This window comes from Harpia harpyja, chromosome 19 (assembly GCF_026419915.1).
Source record: "Harpia harpyja isolate bHarHar1 chromosome 19, bHarHar1 primary haplotype, whole genome shotgun sequence".
NCBI classification, from domain to species: domain Eukaryota; kingdom Metazoa; phylum Chordata; class Aves; order Accipitriformes; family Accipitridae; genus Harpia; species Harpia harpyja.
In genome coordinates, this window is record NC_068958.1 from 5,960,338 (window position 1) to 5,985,460 (window position 25,123).

At 41.4% G+C, this 25,123-nt stretch overlaps 1 protein-coding gene across 4 annotated transcripts in view; it reads right to left on the reverse strand.

Annotated features, from left to right (window-relative positions):
* The window catches only part of NUP214 (nucleoporin 214), a 46,238-nt gene that overhangs the window by 16,475 nt on the left and 4,640 nt on the right, over positions 1-25,123 (reverse strand). For all 4 annotated transcript variants that reach the window (XM_052816018.1, XM_052816016.1, XM_052816017.1 and 1 more), the window contains exons 7-28: positions 24,611-24,714; positions 23,334-23,440; positions 22,597-22,663; positions 21,902-22,025; positions 19,849-20,010; positions 18,329-18,785; positions 16,759-16,934; positions 15,976-16,067; positions 15,280-15,369; positions 14,758-14,907; positions 14,356-14,514; positions 12,047-12,150; positions 11,294-11,476; positions 10,727-10,812; positions 10,543-10,626; positions 9,958-10,203; positions 9,055-9,216; positions 7,979-8,087; positions 4,567-4,642; positions 3,753-3,861; positions 2,446-2,551; positions 260-333 (exon numbers count right to left, since the gene is read on the reverse strand). In XM_052816018.1, coding sequence (XP_052671978.1) covers positions 260-333; positions 2,446-2,551; positions 3,753-3,861; positions 4,567-4,642; positions 7,979-8,087; positions 9,055-9,216; positions 9,958-10,203; positions 10,543-10,626; positions 10,727-10,812; positions 11,294-11,476; positions 12,047-12,150; positions 14,356-14,514; positions 14,758-14,907; positions 15,280-15,369; positions 15,976-16,067; positions 16,759-16,934; positions 18,329-18,785; positions 19,849-20,010; positions 21,902-22,025; positions 22,597-22,663; positions 23,334-23,440; positions 24,611-24,714 — 3,027 coding nt within the window. The remainder of the gene's footprint in view (positions 1-259; positions 334-2,445; positions 2,552-3,752; positions 3,862-4,566; positions 4,643-7,978; positions 8,088-9,054; positions 9,217-9,957; positions 10,204-10,542; positions 10,627-10,726; positions 10,813-11,293; positions 11,477-12,046; positions 12,151-14,355; positions 14,515-14,757; positions 14,908-15,279; positions 15,370-15,975; positions 16,068-16,758; positions 16,935-18,328; positions 18,786-19,848; positions 20,011-21,901; positions 22,026-22,596; positions 22,664-23,333; positions 23,441-24,610; positions 24,715-25,123) is intronic.

Here is a 25,123-nt window from a genome sequence, read left to right on the forward strand (position 1 = left end):
GGGATGTTACCCTTTTCATAAACTAGTACCTCCTAGATGTTCTTGGCAGCAAATATTTTGCTTACTCTTAATCGAAAGGCAGGTGGCCTAGATTTCTGTGCATTACAGGGCATAATCCAGCATACGTATATAATGTTATTGCAGCTACTGCAATTTTAATAATAGAACTGCAACATAAAACAAGAACCACACGAATTGGGAAGAGTAAGCATTCTCTTAGCAGGGAAGAGGTGTCGTTTGCACACTCTTCCAAACTAACCTTGCGAGGAAGCAAGGCTGGGCAGCGTCGGTGATGAAGCAGCTGATGTGACAACACCAAAATTAAATCCAGACCTAGGAGGAAAGAGGAGAAAGGGAAAGAGTACACTTAGCTCAAAGTATTGAAATTTCCAACCCCACGATTAACACAGCTTTGAGACTCAGATTTCCAGTACAGACTTGCACAAAGTCAGGCACACAGGCACAAGAACAGTTTCTCCAACAACTAAACAGGCAGGGAGAAGTACGCACACAGACTGGGCTCCATTTGTTTCCCCTCTGACAAGGTTTCTAGAGGGTTAAAGAGAGTCAGAGTTCAAAGTTCTTCTGACCACTCCTCATCCTCCCATATTCTCTCCTTTCTGCTGCATGTTTCTTCCCCATTCAGCTCAGCAGCTGAACACCGTGCACCAAATCCTGATAGCTTTTGGGAGACTAGAAAGAGCAGAAGCCACAGTGGTGACTACAGTTTATTTAAAAGAGCTAAAAGGTAAGAGACAGTGCATGTACAAAAGGGAATAACTGGATACTACCACCCATCAAAAAGGAGATCACTCATAGCAAGACAGAAATTAAGTTTCCATGACTATTTCACACCAAAAATATTCTGTCTTGCAAAAATACTGTGATCTTTCATAATGAGCACTGCGGTCCTCCAGAGACCTTCATTCCCTAAGGCTTTTTAAGCTTTCTCCAATTCTTAAAAAACAGCTGCTAATATAGAAGTCAGGCTGCGTAACTAAGACATCACTGACAACTGCACTGTATTTAGCATATGGTTTACAGACTGAGGCACTGCAGCCTGGGATAAAGGCATGGTTTGTTTGCTTTTTGAATCTGAATTTCCATCTCTCAAAAGGACTAGTTCAGCCCTTTGAAGAGCACAGCAAGGCGTTTAGGTAACATCCACTTGACAAACTTGCAGAGAAATGGTTAAGACTGAAAGAAACCAGCCATTTGAAAATATGCGTATTCTGAAATACTTAATGTTACCCACTTCATAAAGAGAAATTCACTTGAGTATTAGACAGGTAAACACACAGAATTTCAAACAGTCATTTCCAAGGAGTCATCCCTCTCCCCCAAACATAAGCCATGATCAAAGTAGTATTTTTTTCATATCTGAAAAAACACTCCATAACAGAGATTTCAGAATAACTATACGTTCCTAACATGTGCCTTGCTTTGTGTTACTGTTATTGTTATAACAGAAATCACTAGATGGCATGAGGACTCTCTAGCCACCTTCATGAACAGACTATTTTTCAAGCCAAAACATGGAATTTGTTCTGTTGTACTAAAATAAATAAGTAATTCAGCAAGATTGACCATCAGCACAAATTTCAAGTCCTAATTGGGAATTCCAGCACTTCTGTCTCTCAAACCTCTGCCAGCATTTGAAACCCATATATGTATGCCCAGGTTAGAAAACCCAACATCATTCTCTTTGGAATCCATCTTCAGAGGTGACAAGTGTTAATATGACCATGTTCAGGTTTGTTGTTCTTCTCTGAGAGCAGAAGCTTCCAGTGTTCGACCTCTTCTCCTGCAGCTGTAAAGCCAAAGCTCATTCTCACATGCCTCTGCACAACTTGCTAGGGATGATTTTCCTGCTACTGCTCTTTTTTCACTAAATAAAGAACAAGGTTTAAAACTAGCTATGGACTGTCTCATCTTCCTCTTCCTTAACCCCAACATACAAGATACAGCATAAATGTTGTTCTCTGACTCCATGAGAAGTGGAGACGTGCACTCAAAGACAGTCACTGAACCCAGTGCATCAGACCATGAGTGGGTGCTTTAACCACAGTCGTATTGCTCTAATCTCAAATCATCACCTGATGATGAGAAATACCAGTACACACAGTATATGATTGTTCACTAGTCCATTATAGATAAGCCTGACAAGAAACCCAGTCATTATTTACTCTTGATTAGTTACAGACTGAAAAATCTCAAAGCAACACGATATTGTGTCAAATTCTCACAGACCTTCAGACCTCACTCAGGTAGGCTTCCATAAACAAGAAGGTCTTCCAAAGAACTCTGGTGTAGCCCCTGCCCTCCCAATCTAACATTTGCAGGTGCCATTTTACAGTACTACGCAGCTTGTAGGTAACACTTGCTGTAACAGCCAATATTCCTATTTAACATCAAATACAAAGAGATCTTAACATTCATACAGACCCCACAGAAGAAAACGAGAATGCTTTGTTAAGCTGTGCAGTTGTTGCTTGTACTGATGTCACTGTAGAAGAAGTCACAGCTGTAACTGTTTTTACTGTCCCTTGTCCTGTAAGTTACAAGAACAAGCATTACGAAAAAGAAAAAAAGCACCTTGTCATCCAACTATGAGAAAAAGAAGTAGTTTGCAGATGCAGTCTGCAATTTTATCAATTGGAAACAAAGCTTTTTTGCCACTTATACCAGGTCTGATATTTGTACACAGAAACATTCCTGCTACTGCTACAATATCAGAGAACGCATGAATTATTTCAAAGATTTAAGGCAGTAACATATATCAGATTAGAACAAAAGACAGGTGTCATCATCTTGACAATAAAAGTTAAACAATAAAATCAAGAAATCCTCGGTAAAATCTCTCATCAGCATATCAAAATACGTTTCAAATAAAAAGAAAGTGCTATCAAATTCAGGAGCTAACATTTTCAATAAATCAAAATTTAAGAAGCGTTTGCCAAGTCAAATACGATTCCTAGCTATTTTTACTGCTTCTTACCCCTGGCTAAGAGGCAACCTACATCCACGGATTAAAGGCAGAAGACCAACAGAGATGGATTTCAGACATTTATGCAAGGGGCTTACAAAGGCATGTCCAATGCAAGCATTATTATCTAATATACATTAAAAATCAATTCCTTCTTTCCCTCAGTGTTTCCTCTTCCCCCATTTGCACTGAATGATTTAAACTGAGCATTCCTTTCCTTAGAAGCTTCTAAACTGTGTGTGACTGATCACAGTGTCTGAACTGGCTTTGAAGTTGGTCATACAGATCAATGCTCAACAGACCCAGTACCTGAATTAGTTCATTTCAAGCTAGTTCAGGTACTTGTATAGTGCTGCATGTTTAAAGAGCAAATCGGCATGTTTAAAATATTTAAAAACAGCATGATTTTCATGTTTACAAAACAAAACAGCAAAGATGGCTGCTTTTGATTTGCTGTCAAACCACAGTAGCCTTTGGTAGATGTGCTTTCAACATTTCTCGATAACGGTTACACATTCTGAGTCCACTCTGAACAAGGAATTGTATCACTGAATTCTAGATGCAGGCACAGAGACAAAACACATACAAACCACCCTCCTGCTCCTCTGTACCTTGGTTTTTCAAATTGTCTCCCTCAAGATTGGCACAGCAGCCTCTCAGTGGAGGCAAATCTTTTTTCCTCAGTGTCTTCATTGCCTGGATTGTGCACCCTGACAGGTGGCAAGAGACATCCAGGCCTTATTTCCATCCACTAAAGACAACTTACCTGAGATTTTGTTGCCAGATGATGTTGGACCAGCTGTAGATGCCATAGGACAGGGTGCACACACAGAGGAAGGTGGAGTCTGTCCCTTAAGTGAGCTTGTTAGAGGTGTCTAAAAACACAATACCACTTCAGGTCAGTGCAGTCTGTCCATTAACAAAGGTCCTTCTGACCTTGGTCTGGTCTTGTAAGAGTCATGCAATGACTTAAGAACAAACTAGAGGGAGGTGGTTGAAGCACTTAGAAATGCTCTTCAATCTTGGACCCGTTATGTCTTGACATTTAAATACAGGGTCAATAGTCAACTTTTTCAAGAAGTCTCTTGCAGGGACCAGGAAGCCTCCACGGGCAACAGCTCAATGATGCCAGGGGACAAAGACTGCTGCATGGTTTTTTGATGTGTGGACATAAAACCTAGCAGCTTGTTGACCAATAAGAAATGTTTTCAGTAGAATAACAGGATAGGTAAACTACTCTCTCCCTTGATTGCCTAGCACTTTTTTTTTTTTTTGGTGAAATTTAGCTATAGCTACCTAATACAGTTTCCTTTCTTGTTAGTTGCAACCCTCACTGCTGCAAGGCTGTGGCCATTAGAAAGCTGCAAGTCTTCAAAAGAGAGAAACGGCAAGACGACATAAAGATATGCCTCACATCACACTGTCGACGTCACAGATAAATACATGGTTTGCCAAGAATGCAGGGCAAGCTGTGAAAAGAGATTTTTAGATGACCTGTTCACCAACAATTAAACCCCCAAAGTGTGTTGAGCATGCCCAGGTACAGTATTCCACAGGGAAAGGGTTCTATATCAAGATACCTGTTTAGCTTGATTTGTAGCAACAGTTGCCAAAACTTGGTGGACTGCCTGGGCTGCAGAGTGAGGTACAGATGATCTTAAAAAGAAAAATTAATATGTTAAATGAATGACTAGTCTAAAAGAGGACTTCCATGCCTCTAAAAAAGCAGAGCTTCCTGAAGTCCTGAACAACCGCCGCTGTTAAAGATTCCACACACAACTCCAAATGAACAAATCTGATTAGGGAATAAACCTCTTAAATGAATCAGCTGCATTTAACAAAGGCAGTCTGCAAATGTGTTTAAAGCTCTAGACTGAAATGATCAAGTCTTCTTCACACACTCTTGTCTCTGAAGAGAGTCAGGCCTTTCTATTTTACAGGGAGCTGATGAAAAATCAGCAGGTAAGGGGATTACAATTTTATGCCTAGTGGATAACAAATTTAAGAAGCCTCCTTTATAGTGTGGAACCCAGACAAGCACATGCAACTCTCAGAAATGCTGAGCAAGGAAACAAAGCTGGGGGTGGTGGGTAGAAGCACTTCACGTCTTTGAAGTGTAGTATAAACATTAATGAAGTCATGGTAAGAACTGTGATAAAATTAACCTATATTCTACATTATAGGTTTGGGAATTTTGACCATGAAATAAATTGTACATCAGAGCCCACAGACAATTACTGCAGAACGGCAGCTACTTCTGGGGTGAAGCATCCTACCTACATGCTGTGGGCCATTAACACACCAAATCACCGTAACTTGGGAACAGCCGTCCAGTTTTCAGTTTTAGCATCTCAAGTCTGTGGCTCACCAAGTTCAGCAGCTTAAATGGCTGATACCAGCAGCTTTTGGAAGCTTAAATTCAACACTGAGTGCATTGTCTTGGTGGCAAAGGCCAGCTTTTCCTTACCCTAGCAAGCTCTTTCCATCTTGACTCAGGCCAGGTGCTCCCTAAGGCAATAAGCAATCTCTATACTATAGAAAGGGCTGAGGCTGCAAATCCCAGACAGTAAGTGAATCTGGGCATCAAAACATGTATATCTCCTAAAGCACGAGGATTCCCAAACTGCATTTACTATTTGGTCAGCTACAGGCCAATTCACAGAAATTTCCTACTATATTCCAAAGGAAGGGGACACATGGCATGAAACAGTAATTTTGCATAACTATTTGGTCTTGGATAGGGTTTTGTGCCTTAATCAGCTTTGCATTACTAGTAAGTCCTTCCTTCCAGCAATGAGCACTCTCTCTCTACATTGCATGGCCTGGATTTGCCCTCTGCCCAGAGCAAAAGTAAAGCAAACAAGGAGAACTTCAGATTAGCACCGTAAAGAGTCCATGTTGGGAAGGTGCAGCTGTAAATTTCAAGTTCATATGAAGCCTGAACAAAGAAGAAAACAACAGAAGGTCTGTGAAATTCATGATAGGGTGGGACCTTTTCCCCAGAAAAGTCTCAAGATTACTTCACCCACCACTTCTCTGACAAGGCTATGAAAATGCTGGTTTTGACTTCAGTTGTGGAAAGAGGATTTTTTTGCACTGAAAACTATAAGTAAGTAACTGAACTGAGACCACCAACACACCTAGCCACAGGCCATTGAACAACTGATAACAACTGAAAAATCATTACTGCTTAACAACCCGAAGAGTGTGCTGTGGTGGCAAAAGAGAGCCAGGATATCTGAAGTAGCAAAAACTGATGAATTAACTTTGCTGGGTGAATGCTCTTTATTTTAGTGCTGAATCTGACTGGCAGGCATGGTTCATTTGGGTAGAACTTTTAGAGAGTACATTTTTATGAGGTCAGCTATAAAGTAAGACTGTAAAAAGCTTTCAAGATATCAAGCTAGCTAGTGCTCTACAAGGTAGAGAGATCAATCAATACTGCGAGTCTAAAACTACTTGAAAGAAAGACAGGTCTTTAACTACAGTTCAAGTGAAAACCAAATCTCAGTTATGTATCGCTCACTCATGTCCTTGTCTATGTACAGCCAGTACTGGTTACGTTTCTCATCATAGTTTTGATGAAACAAAGGGTGGAGAACTCTTCCTGGTCATAACACTGCTTTTAGCAAAATTTCCCAAGCAGAGTTGTTTGCAAATTTTACTTTCAAAAGAAAGAGGTTCCCCCTTTCAGTTTATCACTTTTAGGAGAAAATAAAAATAGTAAAAAGCTCCCAAACTGTTTCCCAATTAAAATGCAGAAGAAATCATGAAGTAAATTTCACGGTCAGCAGTTGAGTACCACCACTGTAAGACTCTGTTCCCTTTTTGAAAAGCTGCATCAAAGGAATTTCACCTTTTTTCTTGACAGTGAAGAGTATACACACATGTATGAAAACCAGAAGTGATGCAACAACAGAATTTGTTCCAGAAGCTGCATATATAGCCCACAGTTATATGGATAAAACACTTGCAACTCCATGTGGACTTATAATCAGATGTATGTGGTGAGTTTATCCTGCTTTATGCAGTAAGCCCAACTTTGCTCAGACTTTTCAGTAGTGCCCTTGCCTCCCCAGCCCAGAAATGGCCATGCATTATCTTGGTCTTAAGCAACAGCAGAAACTTCAAGCAAAGACAGTTTCAAGGTCGTTATGACGACAGGGAAAAGGACTAGTTCTGTGGCTGGTGACAGAGCCTGGTGATAAGACAGAAATCTCTGGAATGAGCTGAGCTGGCTGTTGTCTGTAGGAGGCAGAGAAGTAGGAAAGCCAAGTGTTACAGCTAACTCATGAGAAATCTTAACAAATTCAATATTAAATACCAGAAGACAACATTCATAATTTACTCATGAGGAAGACAACCTTGCAGCTCTGTATTTTTCCAAATACAGAGCCCCTGCTGACACCCAACCCTTCAGTCAAAATTCTGATATCAAAAAATTTGAGACAAGTTTCCAGAAAAGCCAGAGCACAGTTCTCCCTCCCTCCCTTGGCGGGTCAATCTGGGTACAGATAGAAGAGGCATAACTCCAGAGAAGGTTTGCTCTGTAATGGATGACAAAGTAGAAGGAACAGCTTAAGGCCACAGACCACACTCAGTGACAGAGGGGTGCGGTTCTCTCACAGAAAGAGGCAGAACAGAGGTAGCGACTGGAGAGATACCAGATCCAAAGTACATATTAGCAGTAAAACCACTGGATCCCAAAAGGAGATGATGCACTAAAATGCATTTCACAGGCTAATGGAGAAGGAGGTTAATACTGATCTTATTGCTTGTTCAGGACAAGCCATTAGCAAATCCTTGAATGACCTGGAAAGAAAATATTTCTTCTTTTCATTCCACAAACCCAATACTCTTTGCTAAATGCATCCACTTTAGGTCTTACATAGTTAAGACTATGTAAAATACTACTACTGCTCCCCACCGGCAGATGTGCTCTATTGCAAGTGCTATCGAAGGCTACCATGAAGAAGGGGAGCACCCACTCACCCTATTACCGCAGAGACAGCTGGAGTCAATGCACCAGTCTTGAGTTCTCGCACATTCACCACCTGAGGAACGTTTTTCAGAGTTGATTCAGTCAAGGAGGTACTTACAGCTTTAAGGAAAAACAAAAAAAAGGGGGGGGGGAAAGTAAAAATGATCTCCATATTAAGCATTTAATTCAATATGGTGCCTATGAGTAGCTCCAGAAGAAATCCATCCAAGTTCCTAAAAGGTATGTGGTGTATCTGGCCCAAAACATTCGGTATCTCAGCCTTCAATAAGGACACCAAAGCAACGGACAGCTTTCTATATAGTTGGTACATTTTTCGTTGTTAGCTGACCAAATCTAATTATTCTTACAAACTTCCCCCTACCTACATTGTAACATCTTGGGTTGACAGAAATGACCTGTGTATTTACACCCCAGCCTCTGCCAGAATTCATGTCACTAGCCCGCTTTCTGCATTTATGCTCTCTTTGGGCAAAGAAAATAAACTAATCCGATTCCTCTACTAGTAACGGAATTTTGTTTCTTTTCTGCACTGATGCTGCAGTACTGGGGAAGCACCAAGAAATGTCTAAAACCAAACAAGGAAAGCTTAAATTGGGGAACCTTTCTCCTGTCAACTCAACACCTTACAAGCAGATCCAAGGCTTAACTCAACAGTTCACCTTTAACTTTTCAATATTAAAATTGTTTTACAATTCAGATCTTTAATTGCATAGCTAATAGTGAAGTTATTAATATAGGCCAGTGACACCCTTTCCCTGCTCTCCAAGAGTTTCTTGCACACAGATCAATAGCCATGCCAGGATCTCCTAAGAGTCATTGACATTTCTGCCACTGCACAGATGAGAAGGGGTACAAAGAAACCTGAGGTGGGAGTTTCTCAGGCATTTTGTACTAGTAACTTACAGGAAGAAGGAAGACAAAGAAACACGGGATAGCTCGGAGATGCAACAAATACAGATCTGCGTCACATTTTGTTTGATTATCTTCTCCTTTGAGAGCACTAAATTCCTGTGAAAGACACATTCAACTGCTCAGAGGTCACTTTGGCAATTAGCCATCCTTTTACCTGGGGACTGGTTAGCCATCTGCCTCCGCAGAGCTGCAGCAGCAGCTGCTTGTGGTGCTGGAACAGTGACAGTGGGAGCAGGGGCCCCATGTTTCACAGTCTTTGTTGCAAGCATTGTACTGTCTGCCCCTTGTGGTATGATTCTGTTTGAAGACGTAGGCACTGAAAAACAAATGAACAAAAACATTACAGTTCACTATATCTCTACAGATCATGGAGACTTGAAAGCCTTTGCTGAACTATAGTTCCTCTAAGTACACAGCTTCCTTCTGACAAGACTGATGTGCGGGCCTTTTAAACAATCCACACAATCGGTCCCTGGCAGTTTCTGTATATCCCAATGAATTTAGCAAGTAAGTCCCAATAGCTGTCATTTCAATGCATTAGATGACTTTCAGTTTGCTCTTACAGACACTTCTGCTGACACCTTATTTTTCTCTCTGGCTACAGAGATACAATAACCTCTCTCACACAAGGAAAACTGAGTATATGCAAACATAGTTCTTACTGTGACTCAGTGGGCTCAGAACTCCTAACCTTGGCCACACCAACGAAATGCAGTAGTACTTCAGTTTCCTGGTCTTTGGGCATTATTTTAAGAAATAATGGCATACACTTAAGGCAAATTACTAAAGGAAGACAATGCTACCTTATGGGCAGTACTATCTGAAAGAAACAGGCTATCAGAAAAAGTCAGTGATTCAAGACATTTTAGCGCTTTTAGCTCAAGTTCATGAGGTTACAATGCCACTCTGCTAACCGCTTCTGGAAACTTGGCAATGTAAATCACCATGCTGCAATCTCATTTCTCCAAGACCTGAAGCACTGGCAATGGATACAGTAGTTAAAGATACCAACAAGAACATATGCAGAATAGGAGAGACATTGCAAAAAACGACTCACGCAAAGCACCCAGGGACAGGTGCTGTTTCCCAAAGGATGGAGACTGAGCCATCAAACCAGGCTGGATAGAGGGAGTACGGACCACAGGAGCATGACGAGGGACTTGGACTGGAGCAGCCTCTTCTTCCTGGTCCACTGCCTGTGAATCATCATTCTCCAGCGACTGGGAAACTGAGGATGTTGAACTGACTTCATCCAAATCTTCATAGTATCTTGTGGACAAGAAGGCAGATCGGGACAAACTTGCTGCAATATCAGAAAAAAAAAAAATCACATGTGTATATTAAGTTGAGGGAACCATCCAGCCCAGCAGCCAAGACAGAGACACCCCATTTTAGGATGCTCTTCTACTGGCTTGTTTTAATCCTGCATTGACAGGATTTGACTTCTTAACTGCCAGGAAAGGCAGCCTTCAACAAGATGGTAACTGAAGAAAATTCTTATTGAGAGCAATGAGGGAACAGGAAATGAGAACTAAGGGTTGAGAAGTGAGAAGCCAAAAGCTAACTTCAGGACTGATTCCCACAGCAGGTAAGTCATCCTCCTGGAAAGCATTTCAGACTTCTACAGTAACTAAAGGTTTACCTGGAGCTGTAGACCGAATTGGTGGAGTTTTCCTCTTGGCTAGGAAATTCCTCAACTGTGCCTGTTTCACGGGGGATAATTTAGCTGGAAAACCGAAGACAGTTATTAGTCTATAATCAAACTGCGAGTCAAAAAAAGTAATTCACATTTATGGTGTGAATGTCAGGAAGAAAGAATAAATTACCAGGTACTTTAGGCAGAGGCTTGGCATGTGATTCCAAGGTAGTTTTCATCAAGGCATTGCGCAGGCTTTCAAGGTCACTGTCAAAACTGGGACAAGGCAGAGCAATGAAAAACCATGATCAGCAGAAAGAAACCAACCAAATCAGGAACAAAAGGGGGCCAAAGGAACCACTAGAACCATTGGCTTATCTGGAAGAACAACTGACTCCTCTAGATACTGTCCTATTTAAAACGCATCTTGAATTATTTTGGAAACTCTAAGAGCCATTCACTTCTTCCCCTGAGTTCAGACAACCAGCAGTACCTCAGCCTGGAGACTCTATTATCCTGTTTACTATAAAAAAACGTAGCTTTTAGGGGAAACTTCTGAGAAGCATTGAACAGCGTACCACAGAATGTAACCAACGAGCTTCCGTATTACCTGGGCATAGTTTAGTATCATTTTTAGGACTTCCTGTCCTCACATATGTCCACAAAACATCATTCTTTGGAGGATGCACCCTTGCACATTACTGGGGGCAAGAGAGAAGGAGTGTCAAAACCACTTAGGAATTCATGTTTCACATACCTTTGAGCACTGCTAAGAGAAGATGTATCACTGGGAACACTCCACTGAGATGTCTGATTATACAGTCGGAGCTGCTGCAGGCTGTTCACAAGCTGATTTAGTCTCTTCCTCTGCTGATTGATTATTTCCCGGTTATTAGCCAGGGTGTTAAACAAAGTCTCTCGCTCGGGAACTATCAGACGCCTTAAGACATCAGATCAAGAGGCAGGGGTAAGGACCATTCTATGTATCTGGCTACAAGCAGGCATGCATACACAAAGTAGTTTAGTGATTCTAGCTACTTAAACACCATGAGGTCAAACATGGTTTGGTTTGAACACCAAAGCAGTTCAGTTCACCTCAAATGCATATTTCTCCTTTGGATATGCTGCAAGTTTATTCATTTAGCTCATTTATTTCAAGATGCTTTATTTATTTATTCAAGATGCTTTATTTATTAGAATAGATGCTCCATTTATTAGCTACCACCAACAGATGCACTTGGTTTCTACAAAGCTTATTTTATAGGTTTTTTTCCTATAAGCACTATTTACACTGTACACAGAGATGCAGCAAGCTTGTAACATGTACGAAGCCGAAGAGTCTGAGCCTATAACTCCCATTAGGTGTCTTAGTCAAGCTTTATTCCTAGACCCCTCGAAAATGATCATACTGTTAAATGGAAAAAGGCTTTTGTCTGTTGATTAGAGACTAATGCCCGATTCACTGACATGTTACTTACAGTTGTTCTGTATTCCAATTTCAGTTACTTACTTCTGCTTTCTCTTCTGTTCCAGGTGCCGATCCCACTCCAAATCCAGAACATCATTCACATCCTGAACAGCAAACTTCACATACTGGTGCAAGTGTCGAATTTCCTACCATGCAAAATAAAGTCAGCTTTTAATTCACTTCAGAAATCTCAGTTTCAGTTGGAGAAGCTGAAGACCCTTTGGGCTCACTCAGTCCAAGCCATGCGGCACTTCCCCATATTTCTGCCTTGAAAGTTTTATCAGCACAACAGAACCCCCAACATAGTGAAAATCTACTTATCAATCAATGGGGTACCCACAGGGCTTGGCTTGGACATTTTATCCCAGCTCTCAACTAGAAATAATACTTTCCATAATGTTTGCAAAACATTGCCAGGTCTTTACAGAAAGAGTTTTTACAGACATCAGGCATTATACAAAACAAACCTTATTTCAAATCTCATTTCCAGAACATGAGTCATTTGTTCCCATTTTACAATGTTGAAACTTCTAACAATTATAGGTGATCAAAGCTTTGCAGGCTATTCACATGGCTCTAGGATACCAGCGTTCACAGACTATGATTCATGAATGCATTCACAAATGCTCACAACTCCCACATTAAGGCAAGGAATTAACTTGATTTTTATAGGTAGGAAAGAAAAAAAAAAAAGCACAGAGAGAGTAAAGTGACTTATCCACGACCACATAGTTGCACAACTGGCACAACTAAGCCAGAGACCTCTGGCTACAAGCCCTGCTCCCTAAACAAACCCAGCGTTCAGTCTCATTATTGTCATCCCTCCAGCCTGTCACGGCATGAACATGTCTTGAACTCCGATCTCGTAAAATGGAAATGGAAACTGCAGTCGGTTTCAGTTCATCTCAACAGAATGCTCACTTAAATACAATGATGAAGCAGCCAAGTAGCACAGCTTGGGAAAAATTTCACTGCAGCTGTTTTCAAGATACAGCATGAAATTCCAACATGACATACCCAACCAGAAACCAAACCCCAGTCCTACTGTGGGCTTCGTGTTACACACTACCAAGCACAGGTTTCCTCTCTCCAGCAACTATGAGCATTATATAGCAGCAACTCTCTGGACAGCAAATCAATATGGCTGGACATCAGAAAAGCTTCAGGATCTTTAAAACTTCATTGAAAACTAATATACAAAGTTGACTAAGTGAGATTTTCTCACCCAGGAGAATGGGGATGATGTAGACTGAACAAAATTTAAGAGTCAGACTAGAACTGTCTTTCTTGTAAACTTTCAGAAAGTTGACCTCAAAGCTTTCTCCCCACATTCCAAGCCACTTCAACTTCTCTCCCACTCTGTTATTCTTTCCTCATGATCCTCTCTCTAGATCAGTGAAACAAGCATTTCAAGATTACCATCTCTCTGAAGCCAAAAGCATAAGCTTGAAATGTCAGAGACGTATTGGACATCAAAGCAGGCATACAATTAAGAGAGTGAATCAATCTACAGAATCCAGGTGAAGATTAGCAATCAGACCTAAAAGAAATTACTTCATGTCAGCTGATTTCTAGTAACTGTCTGTGTGCATGCTGCTGATACCTATTCTAACAAAGATGACATTCAATTACGTCTTCAGCTTGCTAGTCGAACTTCTTGAGGGGACCTTATCGGTTTATAAAAGACCAAGTATCATTTGTAGGGCACATTCACTCTGTTTTGCTTAGGGTTAAATAGCCCTCTCATCACCAGAGCTGTAACAAAAAGAGTGCTTCACCCTTAGTTGCTTTCATGTCTTTGAAAGCCTCTTTATGTACTGATGGTTATCTTCCTTTGTGCCCCAGCTTTTAGAATATCATTTAGCTTTATGCTCCACCATCCACGAAATTAACCACACAATTCTGTAAGTCATAATAAATCATCAAATTGTTCCATAAGGCACTTGCTGGAGATAAAAATAATTCCAAGAACTCTTCTATAAAGTGTTGAAAAAAAAAAAAAAGTTCTTTTAACTGAAATCCCCAAGCAAACACTACAGGCTGAGAGGGAACGGGATGTCAAGAGTCACATTCTAAGCTTAGAATATACTTGGATCTCGGGTAAACTACTTCCCTTCAGCAGGAGTTTTGAATCATCACTGCAAATGGCAACAACACAGAGGAGCTTTAGGAGAGAATTTTCAGCATGTCTTGCAAACTCATAGAAAACAAAGCTCATCCCACTTTTACTAGACTATGTTGAAACAGCAAATACCTAGGGCAGAACAAAGCTGCTGGGCACTTGCACACACAAGCCCCAGTTTTATTTTATTTAAAACTTTAGATTAGAAGTTAGCTGACATGCTTCATACCTGAAGCTGTGCTTCACTCTTGGGATCCAAAGGTTTCTTATAGAGCAAGTGTAAATACCCCGAGCTATGATTCCGTTCATTCTGTTCTCTAGCCTCTTCTACCCCTGCAAATCCCTCCAGCAAGGTTGTCTTCAGAATACTAATATCTCCATGAAGTGACTGCAAAGAGAAACAGAACAGATGGGATGAGGTTCAAAGTAACATTTTTTCATTGCCATCTCTAGCACAGGGGCTTCTGCAAGTGTCTGCCTGAATGCACAAATGCAAATGTCACCCCTACATTAAAGCTGCGTAGTCAGATGTTCCATCTACATCAGTTCAGCTTTAGCAGGTTAAGTAGGAACATCAGGTGAAGAACAGTCATTGCTGAGGAATGAAACAGTTTGAAGATACTCTGCTCACCTCTGTTGTCTCTTTAATTTCCAAGAGGAAGGTGTGAAGATCATCTGACTCTGTTCGCAACATCTTCATTTCCTCTGGAGTACCAACTTGGAAACAGGCTTTGGAAGTCCGGGCCTTCAGTTCCTCCATCTCCTTTTGAAAATGCGCAATCTACAAAGTCAAGCAGAAGTGCAGCCACTGAAACACAGTGGGGTCTGGAACAAATCTTGTAGCTCTTGGATGATGTTTCTACTACACCATAAACACCTGTCACTTTGCAACTAAAGCAGGAAATTCTTCTTGAACGTTAACAGGAAAGAATACTCAATTCTTCCAGCACAGCAACTGAAATTAAAGATGACTGAACAGGACACACAAACAGCAATTACAAACCAGGCTGATTATCTTGGGAAAAATTTCCATTCCGATTCCTGAAATACTGACAGACACCATCACAACATAGGTGAACTGAAAATAAGTGTCTGTGTACCTATACATGATCTTACAGCTTCTAAAATTAAGAAAACTGCTTGAAAATCTCACCTCCTCTCTGATTCCTGCTATGACAGGGTCTGAATCCTTCCACTGGTGGGACTGTTTCTCTAAAGCTGTGCTGGGGAGTGCTGATTTGCCCTGAAAAAGAACCAACCCAAAATAAAAAAAAAAAACCACAACAATATTAGGGATATATCCTTAGCAACAGGGAGCTTAGAATATCAAAAAAGGCCTGCTGTTAGAAACTCCATCCAGACACCAGTCACCAGGGAGACAATTGTCATAAGCATAAATACTAGTTCCACAGTAAATTAAGACTGGTATGTGCATGTTTGAAGTAGGACAGCAGACTACCTGGAGATATGTGGCTAAAGCTTTATGAAGGCAAAGGAAATCTTTGTGTGCTGCTCTGTATTACTGCTTTGATTTTAATATCAAACAAACTTGGTGTCTCTCTTAATACACAGTCAAGGTATCTCTTGACCACTTATTAGCAAGCAAAGCTGTGAAACCTCGTTTCCAGAAAAACAGGAACAACTGATTATGACAATATACATCAAAACACAGGTCTCTATAAAGACATGCACCGAACAGTTTTAGTCTCACAGATTTGCTACTATTTTAATGTCAAAAGCTAGCTAATTCTTTGACCTAAGGACAGTCATTCAGTCCAATGAGTTCTAAGCAACTCGTGGGCCATGTAAAACATTCACCCTCTAAAGAATCCACTCAAGTTCCCATTACCTGAGTAGAGCTTGGCTTTGCTGCAGACGGGGTGATTTTGGCTGTCTTCTGTAGTAAAGAAGCTGAAGGTATATTTTGAGCAGGACGTGCAACTGGAATTTAAAAAGAGGAACAGTAATTTATTAACTCATACAAAGCTTGAGAAAACAGGTTGTGATTAGATACAACCGTAATCACCGCTGTCAAATCCAAAAGCAATAGTGGTATGGGCCCCAGTGCAAGAACACACGTTCCCTAGGTGCTGTTTTACTCCCATCCAACTTCTCTGCTAACGGTAACAACTGTCCCTCTCCAATATCTGGCTGCACCACTCCTGAAGGACCTCAGGACCTGCAGTCACAAGATCATTTGAGAGATGGAATATTATTCTGCTAACAAATAAGTGCTATCTAATTTAAATTCATTTGTGACCACTTTGAACTCTAGTCACTCCAGATGCAAGATAAGGCACTGATTTGTGTGACTGCCCAGAAACTTTCATAACCACAGCTGTATTACAGAGCACTGAAAATGCCAGAACTTCTGGATGAACTTAAGCAGCTAAATATATTCATTTCACGTATGGCTCTCTGGGGAACAAAGTGCACAAATGGAAAAACTTCTCAGTTTCAGCACTAAAGTCCATCACATCATGACAGTGTGCAAACCAGGAGGCGTGCTGCATCAGTAAAAGCAGCAGGAAAAACAAGAAAGAAAGAAGCCAAACGAAGCTCATTATGTCCTAAAACTTTTAGAACATTGTTTATAATGCATTATGCCCAACAATATGCATCAGACTCCTACCTGTGGCAGGTACAGGGGTCGAAGCCTTCAGTGGTGTGGTAAGAGAGGCTGCAAGGGGCGTGGACTGGCTCAGAGGACCTCCAGAAGCAGTTTTTGAAGCGGTTGAGAATGAAAACATTGTGGAAGTGCATTGACCACTGCTGCTAGTGGGAGAAGAAGTATCTACAGCAGTGAACCTGCAACAGAAAGCAGAACATCTTTCAGCTCTGAACTGGTCCTGGCTGTTTCCCTCCATCCAAAATGAAGCACTAAGTTCTAATGAATTAGCATCCTCTGGGATCAGCAACAACTCAAGCTCCTGATACAAAATTACAAGTGTAGCTTCTGGAGACAGCGGGAAGGAGCCATTCAGGATCATTTCTGAATATGTGGAACCACAAAGACTGCTACCATAGACCCACCCAGTAAGCAAAAGCCATATGCCAGCAGGAAGTACTACCCTGCTTCAAAATGCACCTCATCATTTTGCACCAACTATAGCAAATCTGAGCTGCCCTTCAGTGTCATCCTTGCAGCAAGGCTCAAACAGAAATTCTGCAAGAAAATATGAATTTCTATTCATCTGCAAACTCGGCTCCTCAAGGCAGCCAATTTAAATATTCAGGCAATTCACAAGCGTATCATTTGCTTTATACACAAAATATAAAATTTAAAGAGCCATAAGAGCTACCATCAGATCCTGGTGTAGTAAAGATTTTTCTAATTAAAAAATAATCATTTGAACCATCAGAAATTTTTTATGATGCATTTACATGAAAATTGCTCTCCACAGAAAGCAGCTCCAATTAACACAGCTCTGTCTTTTAAACGATTCTTTCTAAAAACAGAGAGCAAGTCTCAGGAGTTGGAGGGAAAAGTAGGTATATGAAATCTGAGAACACTCATCACTCAAATCCATTTTGCATAGTTTCTAATCAATATTAGTTTTCTTTCAGTTGGCATGAACAAGCTTTGAAGATTTCAGATCCTGTGTTCAGTGACCAAGCACCCATTTAAGAAGATAACCAAAAGGTCTGGCACCTTTTCCACTGAACATGGGAGTGGAAAAGAAATCTATCAGCTATGGATACAGCTTCCTCTCAGCTCTGTGACTGACTCTTTAGGTTGGGGGTAAAGAACCTTCAACAAACAGTCAAAGAAATTTGTACTATCACCACCACACTAAACCAGTCCCAAACAAAGGATTTCAAATCCCAGTGCTCCCCAAGAGTCTTTAACCATGATTTGCATCAAACCAAGGCATGAAATTACTATTTGATGCCTACGAAGCGAAGATATGAAAAAACTAGGTCTCTGGCAATTTGGCAAATTATCAGTCTAATTTTTGACATCATCGCTTGACTAATATTTTGCCCATGAACATAACCTCTAGCACGGGAAGCACTGAGGGTTTTCACAGCCAAGATGGCTATGTCTGAGATAAAGAGAGGCTTCCTCAGTGCTTTCCTGGAAGCATGGGGAACAGCTGTCAGGGCAAAAAGCTAGAAACCATCTTCAGAACTACCATTGTCCATGCCTGGAGCAATTTTACAAGTATCCAGCCACTGCATTAACTACTGTATCTATTTACTTCTCATTGAGGTTCACTTTGACTGAAGAAGCTGAAGGGACAAAAGATGACTTCTGTGCAACAGGTGTTGTGGAGAGTGGTGGCCCAGGTGAGCTGTCTGCAGCTGGTTTAAAGTTCATGGATCCAAACGAAAAGGAGGTGGCAGTAGCTGTAGCGGTGCCTGCAGAAGGAGCAGGAGTCATGGATGCCTTGGGAGAAGCAGCGGAGAAAGAGAACGTTGCTGCTCCAGTCAGACTGGGAGCCAGGGCTTGCGTGGAGGCATCAGTGGCAAAGGGGTAAGGCGGAGGATCGCTGCCTGTAGAGCCAGGCATCTTCACAGTCGAAGGCATAAAGGAAAAAGCAGCAGCTCCACCCACTGCAGGAGACTGACTTGAGGCAGGCGCACTAGGAGCAACACCTGGTACTGTGTCAGGCTTTAAAGAAGTTGGGGGAGTGGTTGGCGTTGTGGCAGTACTTCCTGCAGAAAGACAAACGGGGAAGAAAGAGACTCATTTGGCTGCACTGAGTAATGGCAGAAGATATTGCAAGGCCAAATGCTATTTGATGGGGACAGTTCAGCACTATCTTGCTCACTGGACAGACAGTACAGTGAGGAAGAGAGATGGCAGAGCTGGGCTTCCAGTCCCCAAACCTAGTAAGTGATACAGAAACTGCACAAAGTCCAAGCCACGATCAATACTACAGTCTGTCTAGATTAATGTTGTCTGGAATTTCCTGTGAAGAGGCTTCACCTTTCTCCATTGATTTTGATGAGGTTCCTGCCATCTCAAATAAAACAGGCTGTCAGCACACAAGTCAGCCAGTGCTGCAGAGAGGCAGGCTGCCAAACAAAAGCATTCTCTTTGGGGAAGGAGAAGCAAATTTGGGGTTAGGGAAGAAAACGGTGGGTTTCCAATTATTATTCCATGCATGCAGACAAAACAATCAACTTACCTGCCTACCCCAGTATAGGAAACTGCCTACTTCACACTGCATATGGCGACACATGCATAACTCAGATAAAACTACTACTCTTCACCTGCTAACACAATTTTCACAGTGCTGCAGAAAGCTATTGTTTAAATAAGCTTTTGCTGCAGCCAAACACTTTAGTTCCTACCATGGCCTCCTGTGGCAAAACATATGGAGGAAAACCATCACCTCTCTGCAGCATGCAGACCATGCTCTGGGTCTGCACAGTGCTTGATTCTTGTCGCCAAGCAGAGCCTGCAGTCACTGCTGCAGTTCCAGCCATACACCCCAAACTCGGGCAAAGGGCCTCCTAGAATTGCTTTGGCCCTGTTACCCAAAGGTTGATTGCACAGTAGAGTCTAAGTGCACAGTCTGCAAAGTGTTTGAGATGAATAGGACTAGATATTTCACACTGATGAGCAAAAGACAAAGAACAGTCCTGGGAGCACAAAACACCCAAGAACTGCTACCCATTATCATCATAAAGAAAAACTAACTACCAAACTTACAGACAAAGATGACAAAGATCCACAAATGCAAGTGTTTCCCTAACACACCAGAGCACTTACCTGCTGACTTTGGAACTCTCTCCCCTACTAACAGCAATGGCTCTGGGGTCATAATAAGCGATCTGACCCCTGGGTTTTGATTGATCATGTAAAACGGGCAGAGCACACCATCCGTAGAGAGCAAGATCAGAACTGGAGCTGGAGCAAGGGTCTTCTCATCACCTGCCAGAGACCACATTTGTAAGTCTTGCAGCAAAAGTTTCCTGTTCTGTTCCTACTGGCATTGGCACCTTCATGTGACTTGCTTAGCACAATTATTTCTTACATTTCTCCCTTCTTCCTTTCACTTGCATCTTTGTTCCCTTGCTTCTCCGTGAATGCCCAATTCTCCTTTTTTCCTTCTTTATTCCTTCCTATTCCTGACTTCACGTTTCATAAATTCATAGATGAAGGGTTATTTTGACAATCAAATGTCATGTCCCAAATCACAAAGTCCAACTTTCACCCGTGAGTTCCTGTGCCAAGCCTTTTCATATTTTGAAGCAGTCCTTTTTCTTCACCTATACGCTGCTCCTTCCTTCAATCCTCTATGCCTTTGAGCAATCCCCACATTCCATTGGGTCCTGTCACATCATTAACATTCATATATATAAAGTATGAAAGAGAATTGCTAGATAGGAAGCTTTTTAACTTTAAAGAAAGCCAACATCAAACAAACATCCTGATGATCTGAACCTCTGATATAAAATACTTGCGTTTTGTGCAGCTGCAGCTTTGAGCCTAGAGTCTGCTTCAGTTCAAATACTCCCAGCACAGTTAAAGGCCCCAAACCACTCCCTGTATTTCTAAAAAGATTTCTATAATGGTTTAACTGTGCTTAATTAAACAAACAAACAAACAAAAGCAACAAATCTAGGATGCAGGAAAAATCACGGTGCTTTGTTTGTCAGGCAGTGCAGTGGATGGCTATGTTTCTCTACCTATTAGTTCTTCAGGAAAAGCATGCTAGGGAAGGGCAGTTTCCACATCGGAACAAGCTCCAGGACAAATGAGGTTTCTTTACAATCCAAACTTGCTGTGAACTGTAAAGCCAATTAATGTGCAGCCAAAACTGAGCTGATTACACTCTGTGAGAACACAGAGAATGTGCTAGCAAAAAGCTTCTCCAAAAACCTTTCTAAAAAGTCTAAGGCAGCACAACCTGGGCTTTAAAAAAAATCTGTCCCAACAGATTCCTTAATCCAATAACTGTATAGATTAACAGAGAAAAGGCTTTAGATTCAATTTGGCATTCAAGTACAAAGTTTGACCTCAATTCCCTACTGGAGGTTTTCATTCAGGTAAAGTTCTCAGTTAATCGGCACCCTCCTGTGCTCTTCAGGAACTCTTGACTGCAGTACCTTCCACTCTGCCTGAAGGCATCTCTATTTCAATCTGCCTCTGGGTTTTGAGAGAGAGTTTTCAGAATTCACTAAGGTACAACACAATAGCTCAGATGTATCTTCAGCTTCAGCCTCTGACAAGGTGCTTTGAAGCGCCTTCAGGCAGCACAGAAGGTACAGCAATAATGCAACTGGCTAGATGTAGAGCACAGCAGGGTTCAGTCAGTACAGGCCCCGTGCTTTAAAAGCAGAATTAAAATCTACGCGTTCACCTCAATAATCTTTGCTTTTTCTGGCTTTGAAACTAACCCCCTTTTCCTTTAGATCAGTGCAAATGTACTTCATACAAAACAGTTCTGCCAAACGACGTAAGCTACAAGAATAAAGAAAACCTCACAGGCAGTCTGAAATCCCCGGTGTTAGAATACGACTCCTTTAAACTCACTATTATCCTGGCTCTGTGAAACATAGACATAACTCAGGTGCTGTTAGTGTAGTATCCCAGGCTGCTGAAAGTTTTGACGAAGAATCATATTTAAAACTTTGCCATTTGAATCCTTACACAGAAGCAAGCCCACATGTGCTGTGGGCTTAGTATAAAGAGGCAGGATGCGTGTCGGTCTCCCTTTCAGAACGATCTCCCAGAACCCTGTGTGCCAGGCTGCCCCTCAAAAATATCTCATATATTGCTATTATTGGACTATTCCACAAAAAAGACTAACAAGACTTACTGATCGGGATAGGCATGTTACTGGTGTAGTCTACAGCAACACCAACAGGCAGAGTGTCATCACTCTTATCTGTCACAGGAAGTTCTGCTCTGCTGGAGTCCTCCAAAACCCATGATTCCCAGTTCTGCAAAAAGTTAGATTATTATTTTGAGTACTGTTTTCCTGTGATCAGCCTTCTTCAGAACTCTAGCCTACTACAGTTGAAAGATAAGACTGCAAAAAAGCTAGAGAGCATCTACTTGAATTTGTCAAATTAACAAATGCCAGAAGTATCAGGGCCCATCACAGATTTGTGTGTGATTTCTCACACATCATTGCATATCAGAGTTAAGGTCAGACAGTTTTAATGTTTAACTTCAACTGATGAGCTCACACGAATCACTTTATTACAGTGAGCTTGACCAAATTTTGAGACTGCCAAGTGAATCATGAAAAGTAGACCTCTAGTACTTGGTTCACAACATACTGTGTTTCTGTTTACCCTCTCTCTTGTGTCACTCAGATCTCTTGTTCACCTAAGAATTACATTTACCTTAAGATTATCCACAACCCAGATGTAAAAAGGCTGTTTGGGTGTTTTTTAAAAATATACCATCTCAATTGTATTCCAGGTCTTATATAGGTTATACTTGCTTAGATTTTCGAGAAAGAGGAGATACAAATGCACAAATGCAACAGGAAAAAAAAAATATTACCTGATCCCCTTGCCTGGCAAGAATGCTGACTTCTGTGGAAGCTGCTGAAGCCGCCAGAACCAGATCCCTGTAAGCATGGGCACAAATAGGTTAAAACCAACATGACAATCCACAGCAAGGTCCCCAGCTCCACAATTCATTATCATCTATACAAATTCATAACCAGGAATACAGTTGTAAGAATATAAAACTGACCTTTCCTCCCAAGATGAGGGAAACATGACTGGCTACATCACTACAGAACTTTTTAGAACTTTTTTTTTTTTTTTTCTTTAAAACTAGTCACCAGGGGCTGAATCCCCTTGCCAACCAATGATCTGACAGACACTGTAGCATCATAAATAATGATGGTCCGAGTCAGGTAGTTGAAAAGTTAGGAACAGCTTCTTCACATAGATACACAATTAAGCAAGACAAAAGGTCATGCTTTACCCAACCTATGACTTACAATCTCAAGGGAAATGGTTATGACAGATTTTAAACAATCTTACGCACCTGCATGAAATCATGTGAATTCTCACCAGACACACGAGTGTGTTGGCATGGAGATAATGTATGCAAGAGAAATGAGCTGTGCTTTCACAAAGCATTTTCAAAATACCAATTCCATTTCATTTCTCTCATATTCAGGTATTATATAGTTTACAAAAAGGAGTAACACAATATATGCGGAGAAACACTGACCACTCAGACGTGCATAACAAGGGAAAGACCTTGCCATGATTCCTGCCACTCACCATTCCTCAACATAGTTGAGGAAGTAATGATGCTGTCTCTCCGTGCAGCTCCCGTAACAAGGCTCCATGAAATTCACAAACTTCTCCGGTCGCTTCTCTTCCTTTTTCTGTAAGACCAACATTATTAATCTACCTTCCAATGACTGCATCAGGGTACACCAATAATTGCCACATACTTCAAGAGAGAACAGGCATCGTGAGACCACTTGAAAAACAAAGAAAAAAGCAAACAAACCAAAACCCTCCTCCAAAAGATAAAGGAACAACAAAGTAGTTACCAGATCTCACACTCCCCCCCCCGCCCCCCCCAGCAATGAATAACCTGATACTAAATAAGAGCATATCATCAGGCCCAAAAATCTCCTTAACGTAAACAAAAAAAATACACATACACACACACAAAAAGTATCAGGACTCTACATTGGGTAAGGTTTTCTTCCCAAGCGTTTACTTCAGAGGCCAGAAGTCTTCATGTCACAATTTGATCTCAGCAGAGAACAGGTTACTGATTGGTTTTCAATTGGATACTACTTCCTCCACTGTCGTGGTTTAACCCCAGCCAGCAACTAAACACCACGCAGCCGCTCACTCACTCCCCCCCACCCAGTGGGATGGGGGAGAAAATCGGGAGAAGAAGCAAAACCCGTGGGTTGAGATAAGAACGGTTTAATAGAACAGAAAAGAAGAAACTAATAATGATAATGATAACACTAATAAAATGACAACAGCAATAATGAAAGGATTGGAATGTACAAATGATACGCAGTGCAATTGCTCACCACCCGCCGACCGACACCCAGCCAGTCCCCCGAGCGGCGAATCCCTGCCCCCCACTTCCCCGTTTCTGTACTGGATGGGACGTCACATGGTATGGAATACACCGTTGGCCAGTTTGGGTCAGGTGCCCTGGCTGTGTCCTGTGCCAACTTCTTGTGCCCCTCCAGCTTTCTCACTGGCTGGGCATGAGAAGCTGAAAAATCCTTGACATTAGTCTAAACACTACTGAGCAACAACTGAAAACATCAGTGTTATCAACATTCTTCGCTCTGAACTCAAAACATAGCACTGTACCAGCTACTAGGAAGACAGTTAACTCTATCCCAGCTGAAACCAGGACATCCACTCAATCCCCCAACCCCAAAACCATGATTGACAGTAGTACCAAACTCGAATTCTACATGATGCCAATGTCAGTATTAAAAGCAACTTGCCATTGCAATAAACAAGTCAAACACAAGCAACAAACACTTCTGTCATTGTGACTTGCTGGCACTTACAGGCAATATGGCTATGACCACTTCTGGAGGTGTTTCCAGTGTCCCATCAGCTGCTGCATATACAATAGTAAAGACATATGTGCCAATCCACAGTACATCCAAAACTGAAAGAGAAGGAAACAAGTTACCTCAGGCAGAAACACTTCAGAATGATACTTTCTTGTATATCGATTTTAACTGTGCACAGCACACAAAAGTAAAAGACAAAAACAAATAAGGAATCACTAACTTCTAAACTACCAAGATAAAGAACTTCAATGATTTGGCTGCAGAACATCAATCTTATTAGGGGGAAAAACTATTTGATCCCAGAAATTTCCAAAACAAACCAAAAGAATGTATTTGATTTGCTTGACAATATCACAGGCGAGACAACGCCAGCGTTTCCAAACATGGATGATGTTTTGGCATATCCAAATGAAGTGTTTCTGCTCTTCTAAACTTACTGCTTTGACATTTTATTGAAGAGTCAAAATGATGAGATGAAACTTACATGAAATATGAGAATAGGAT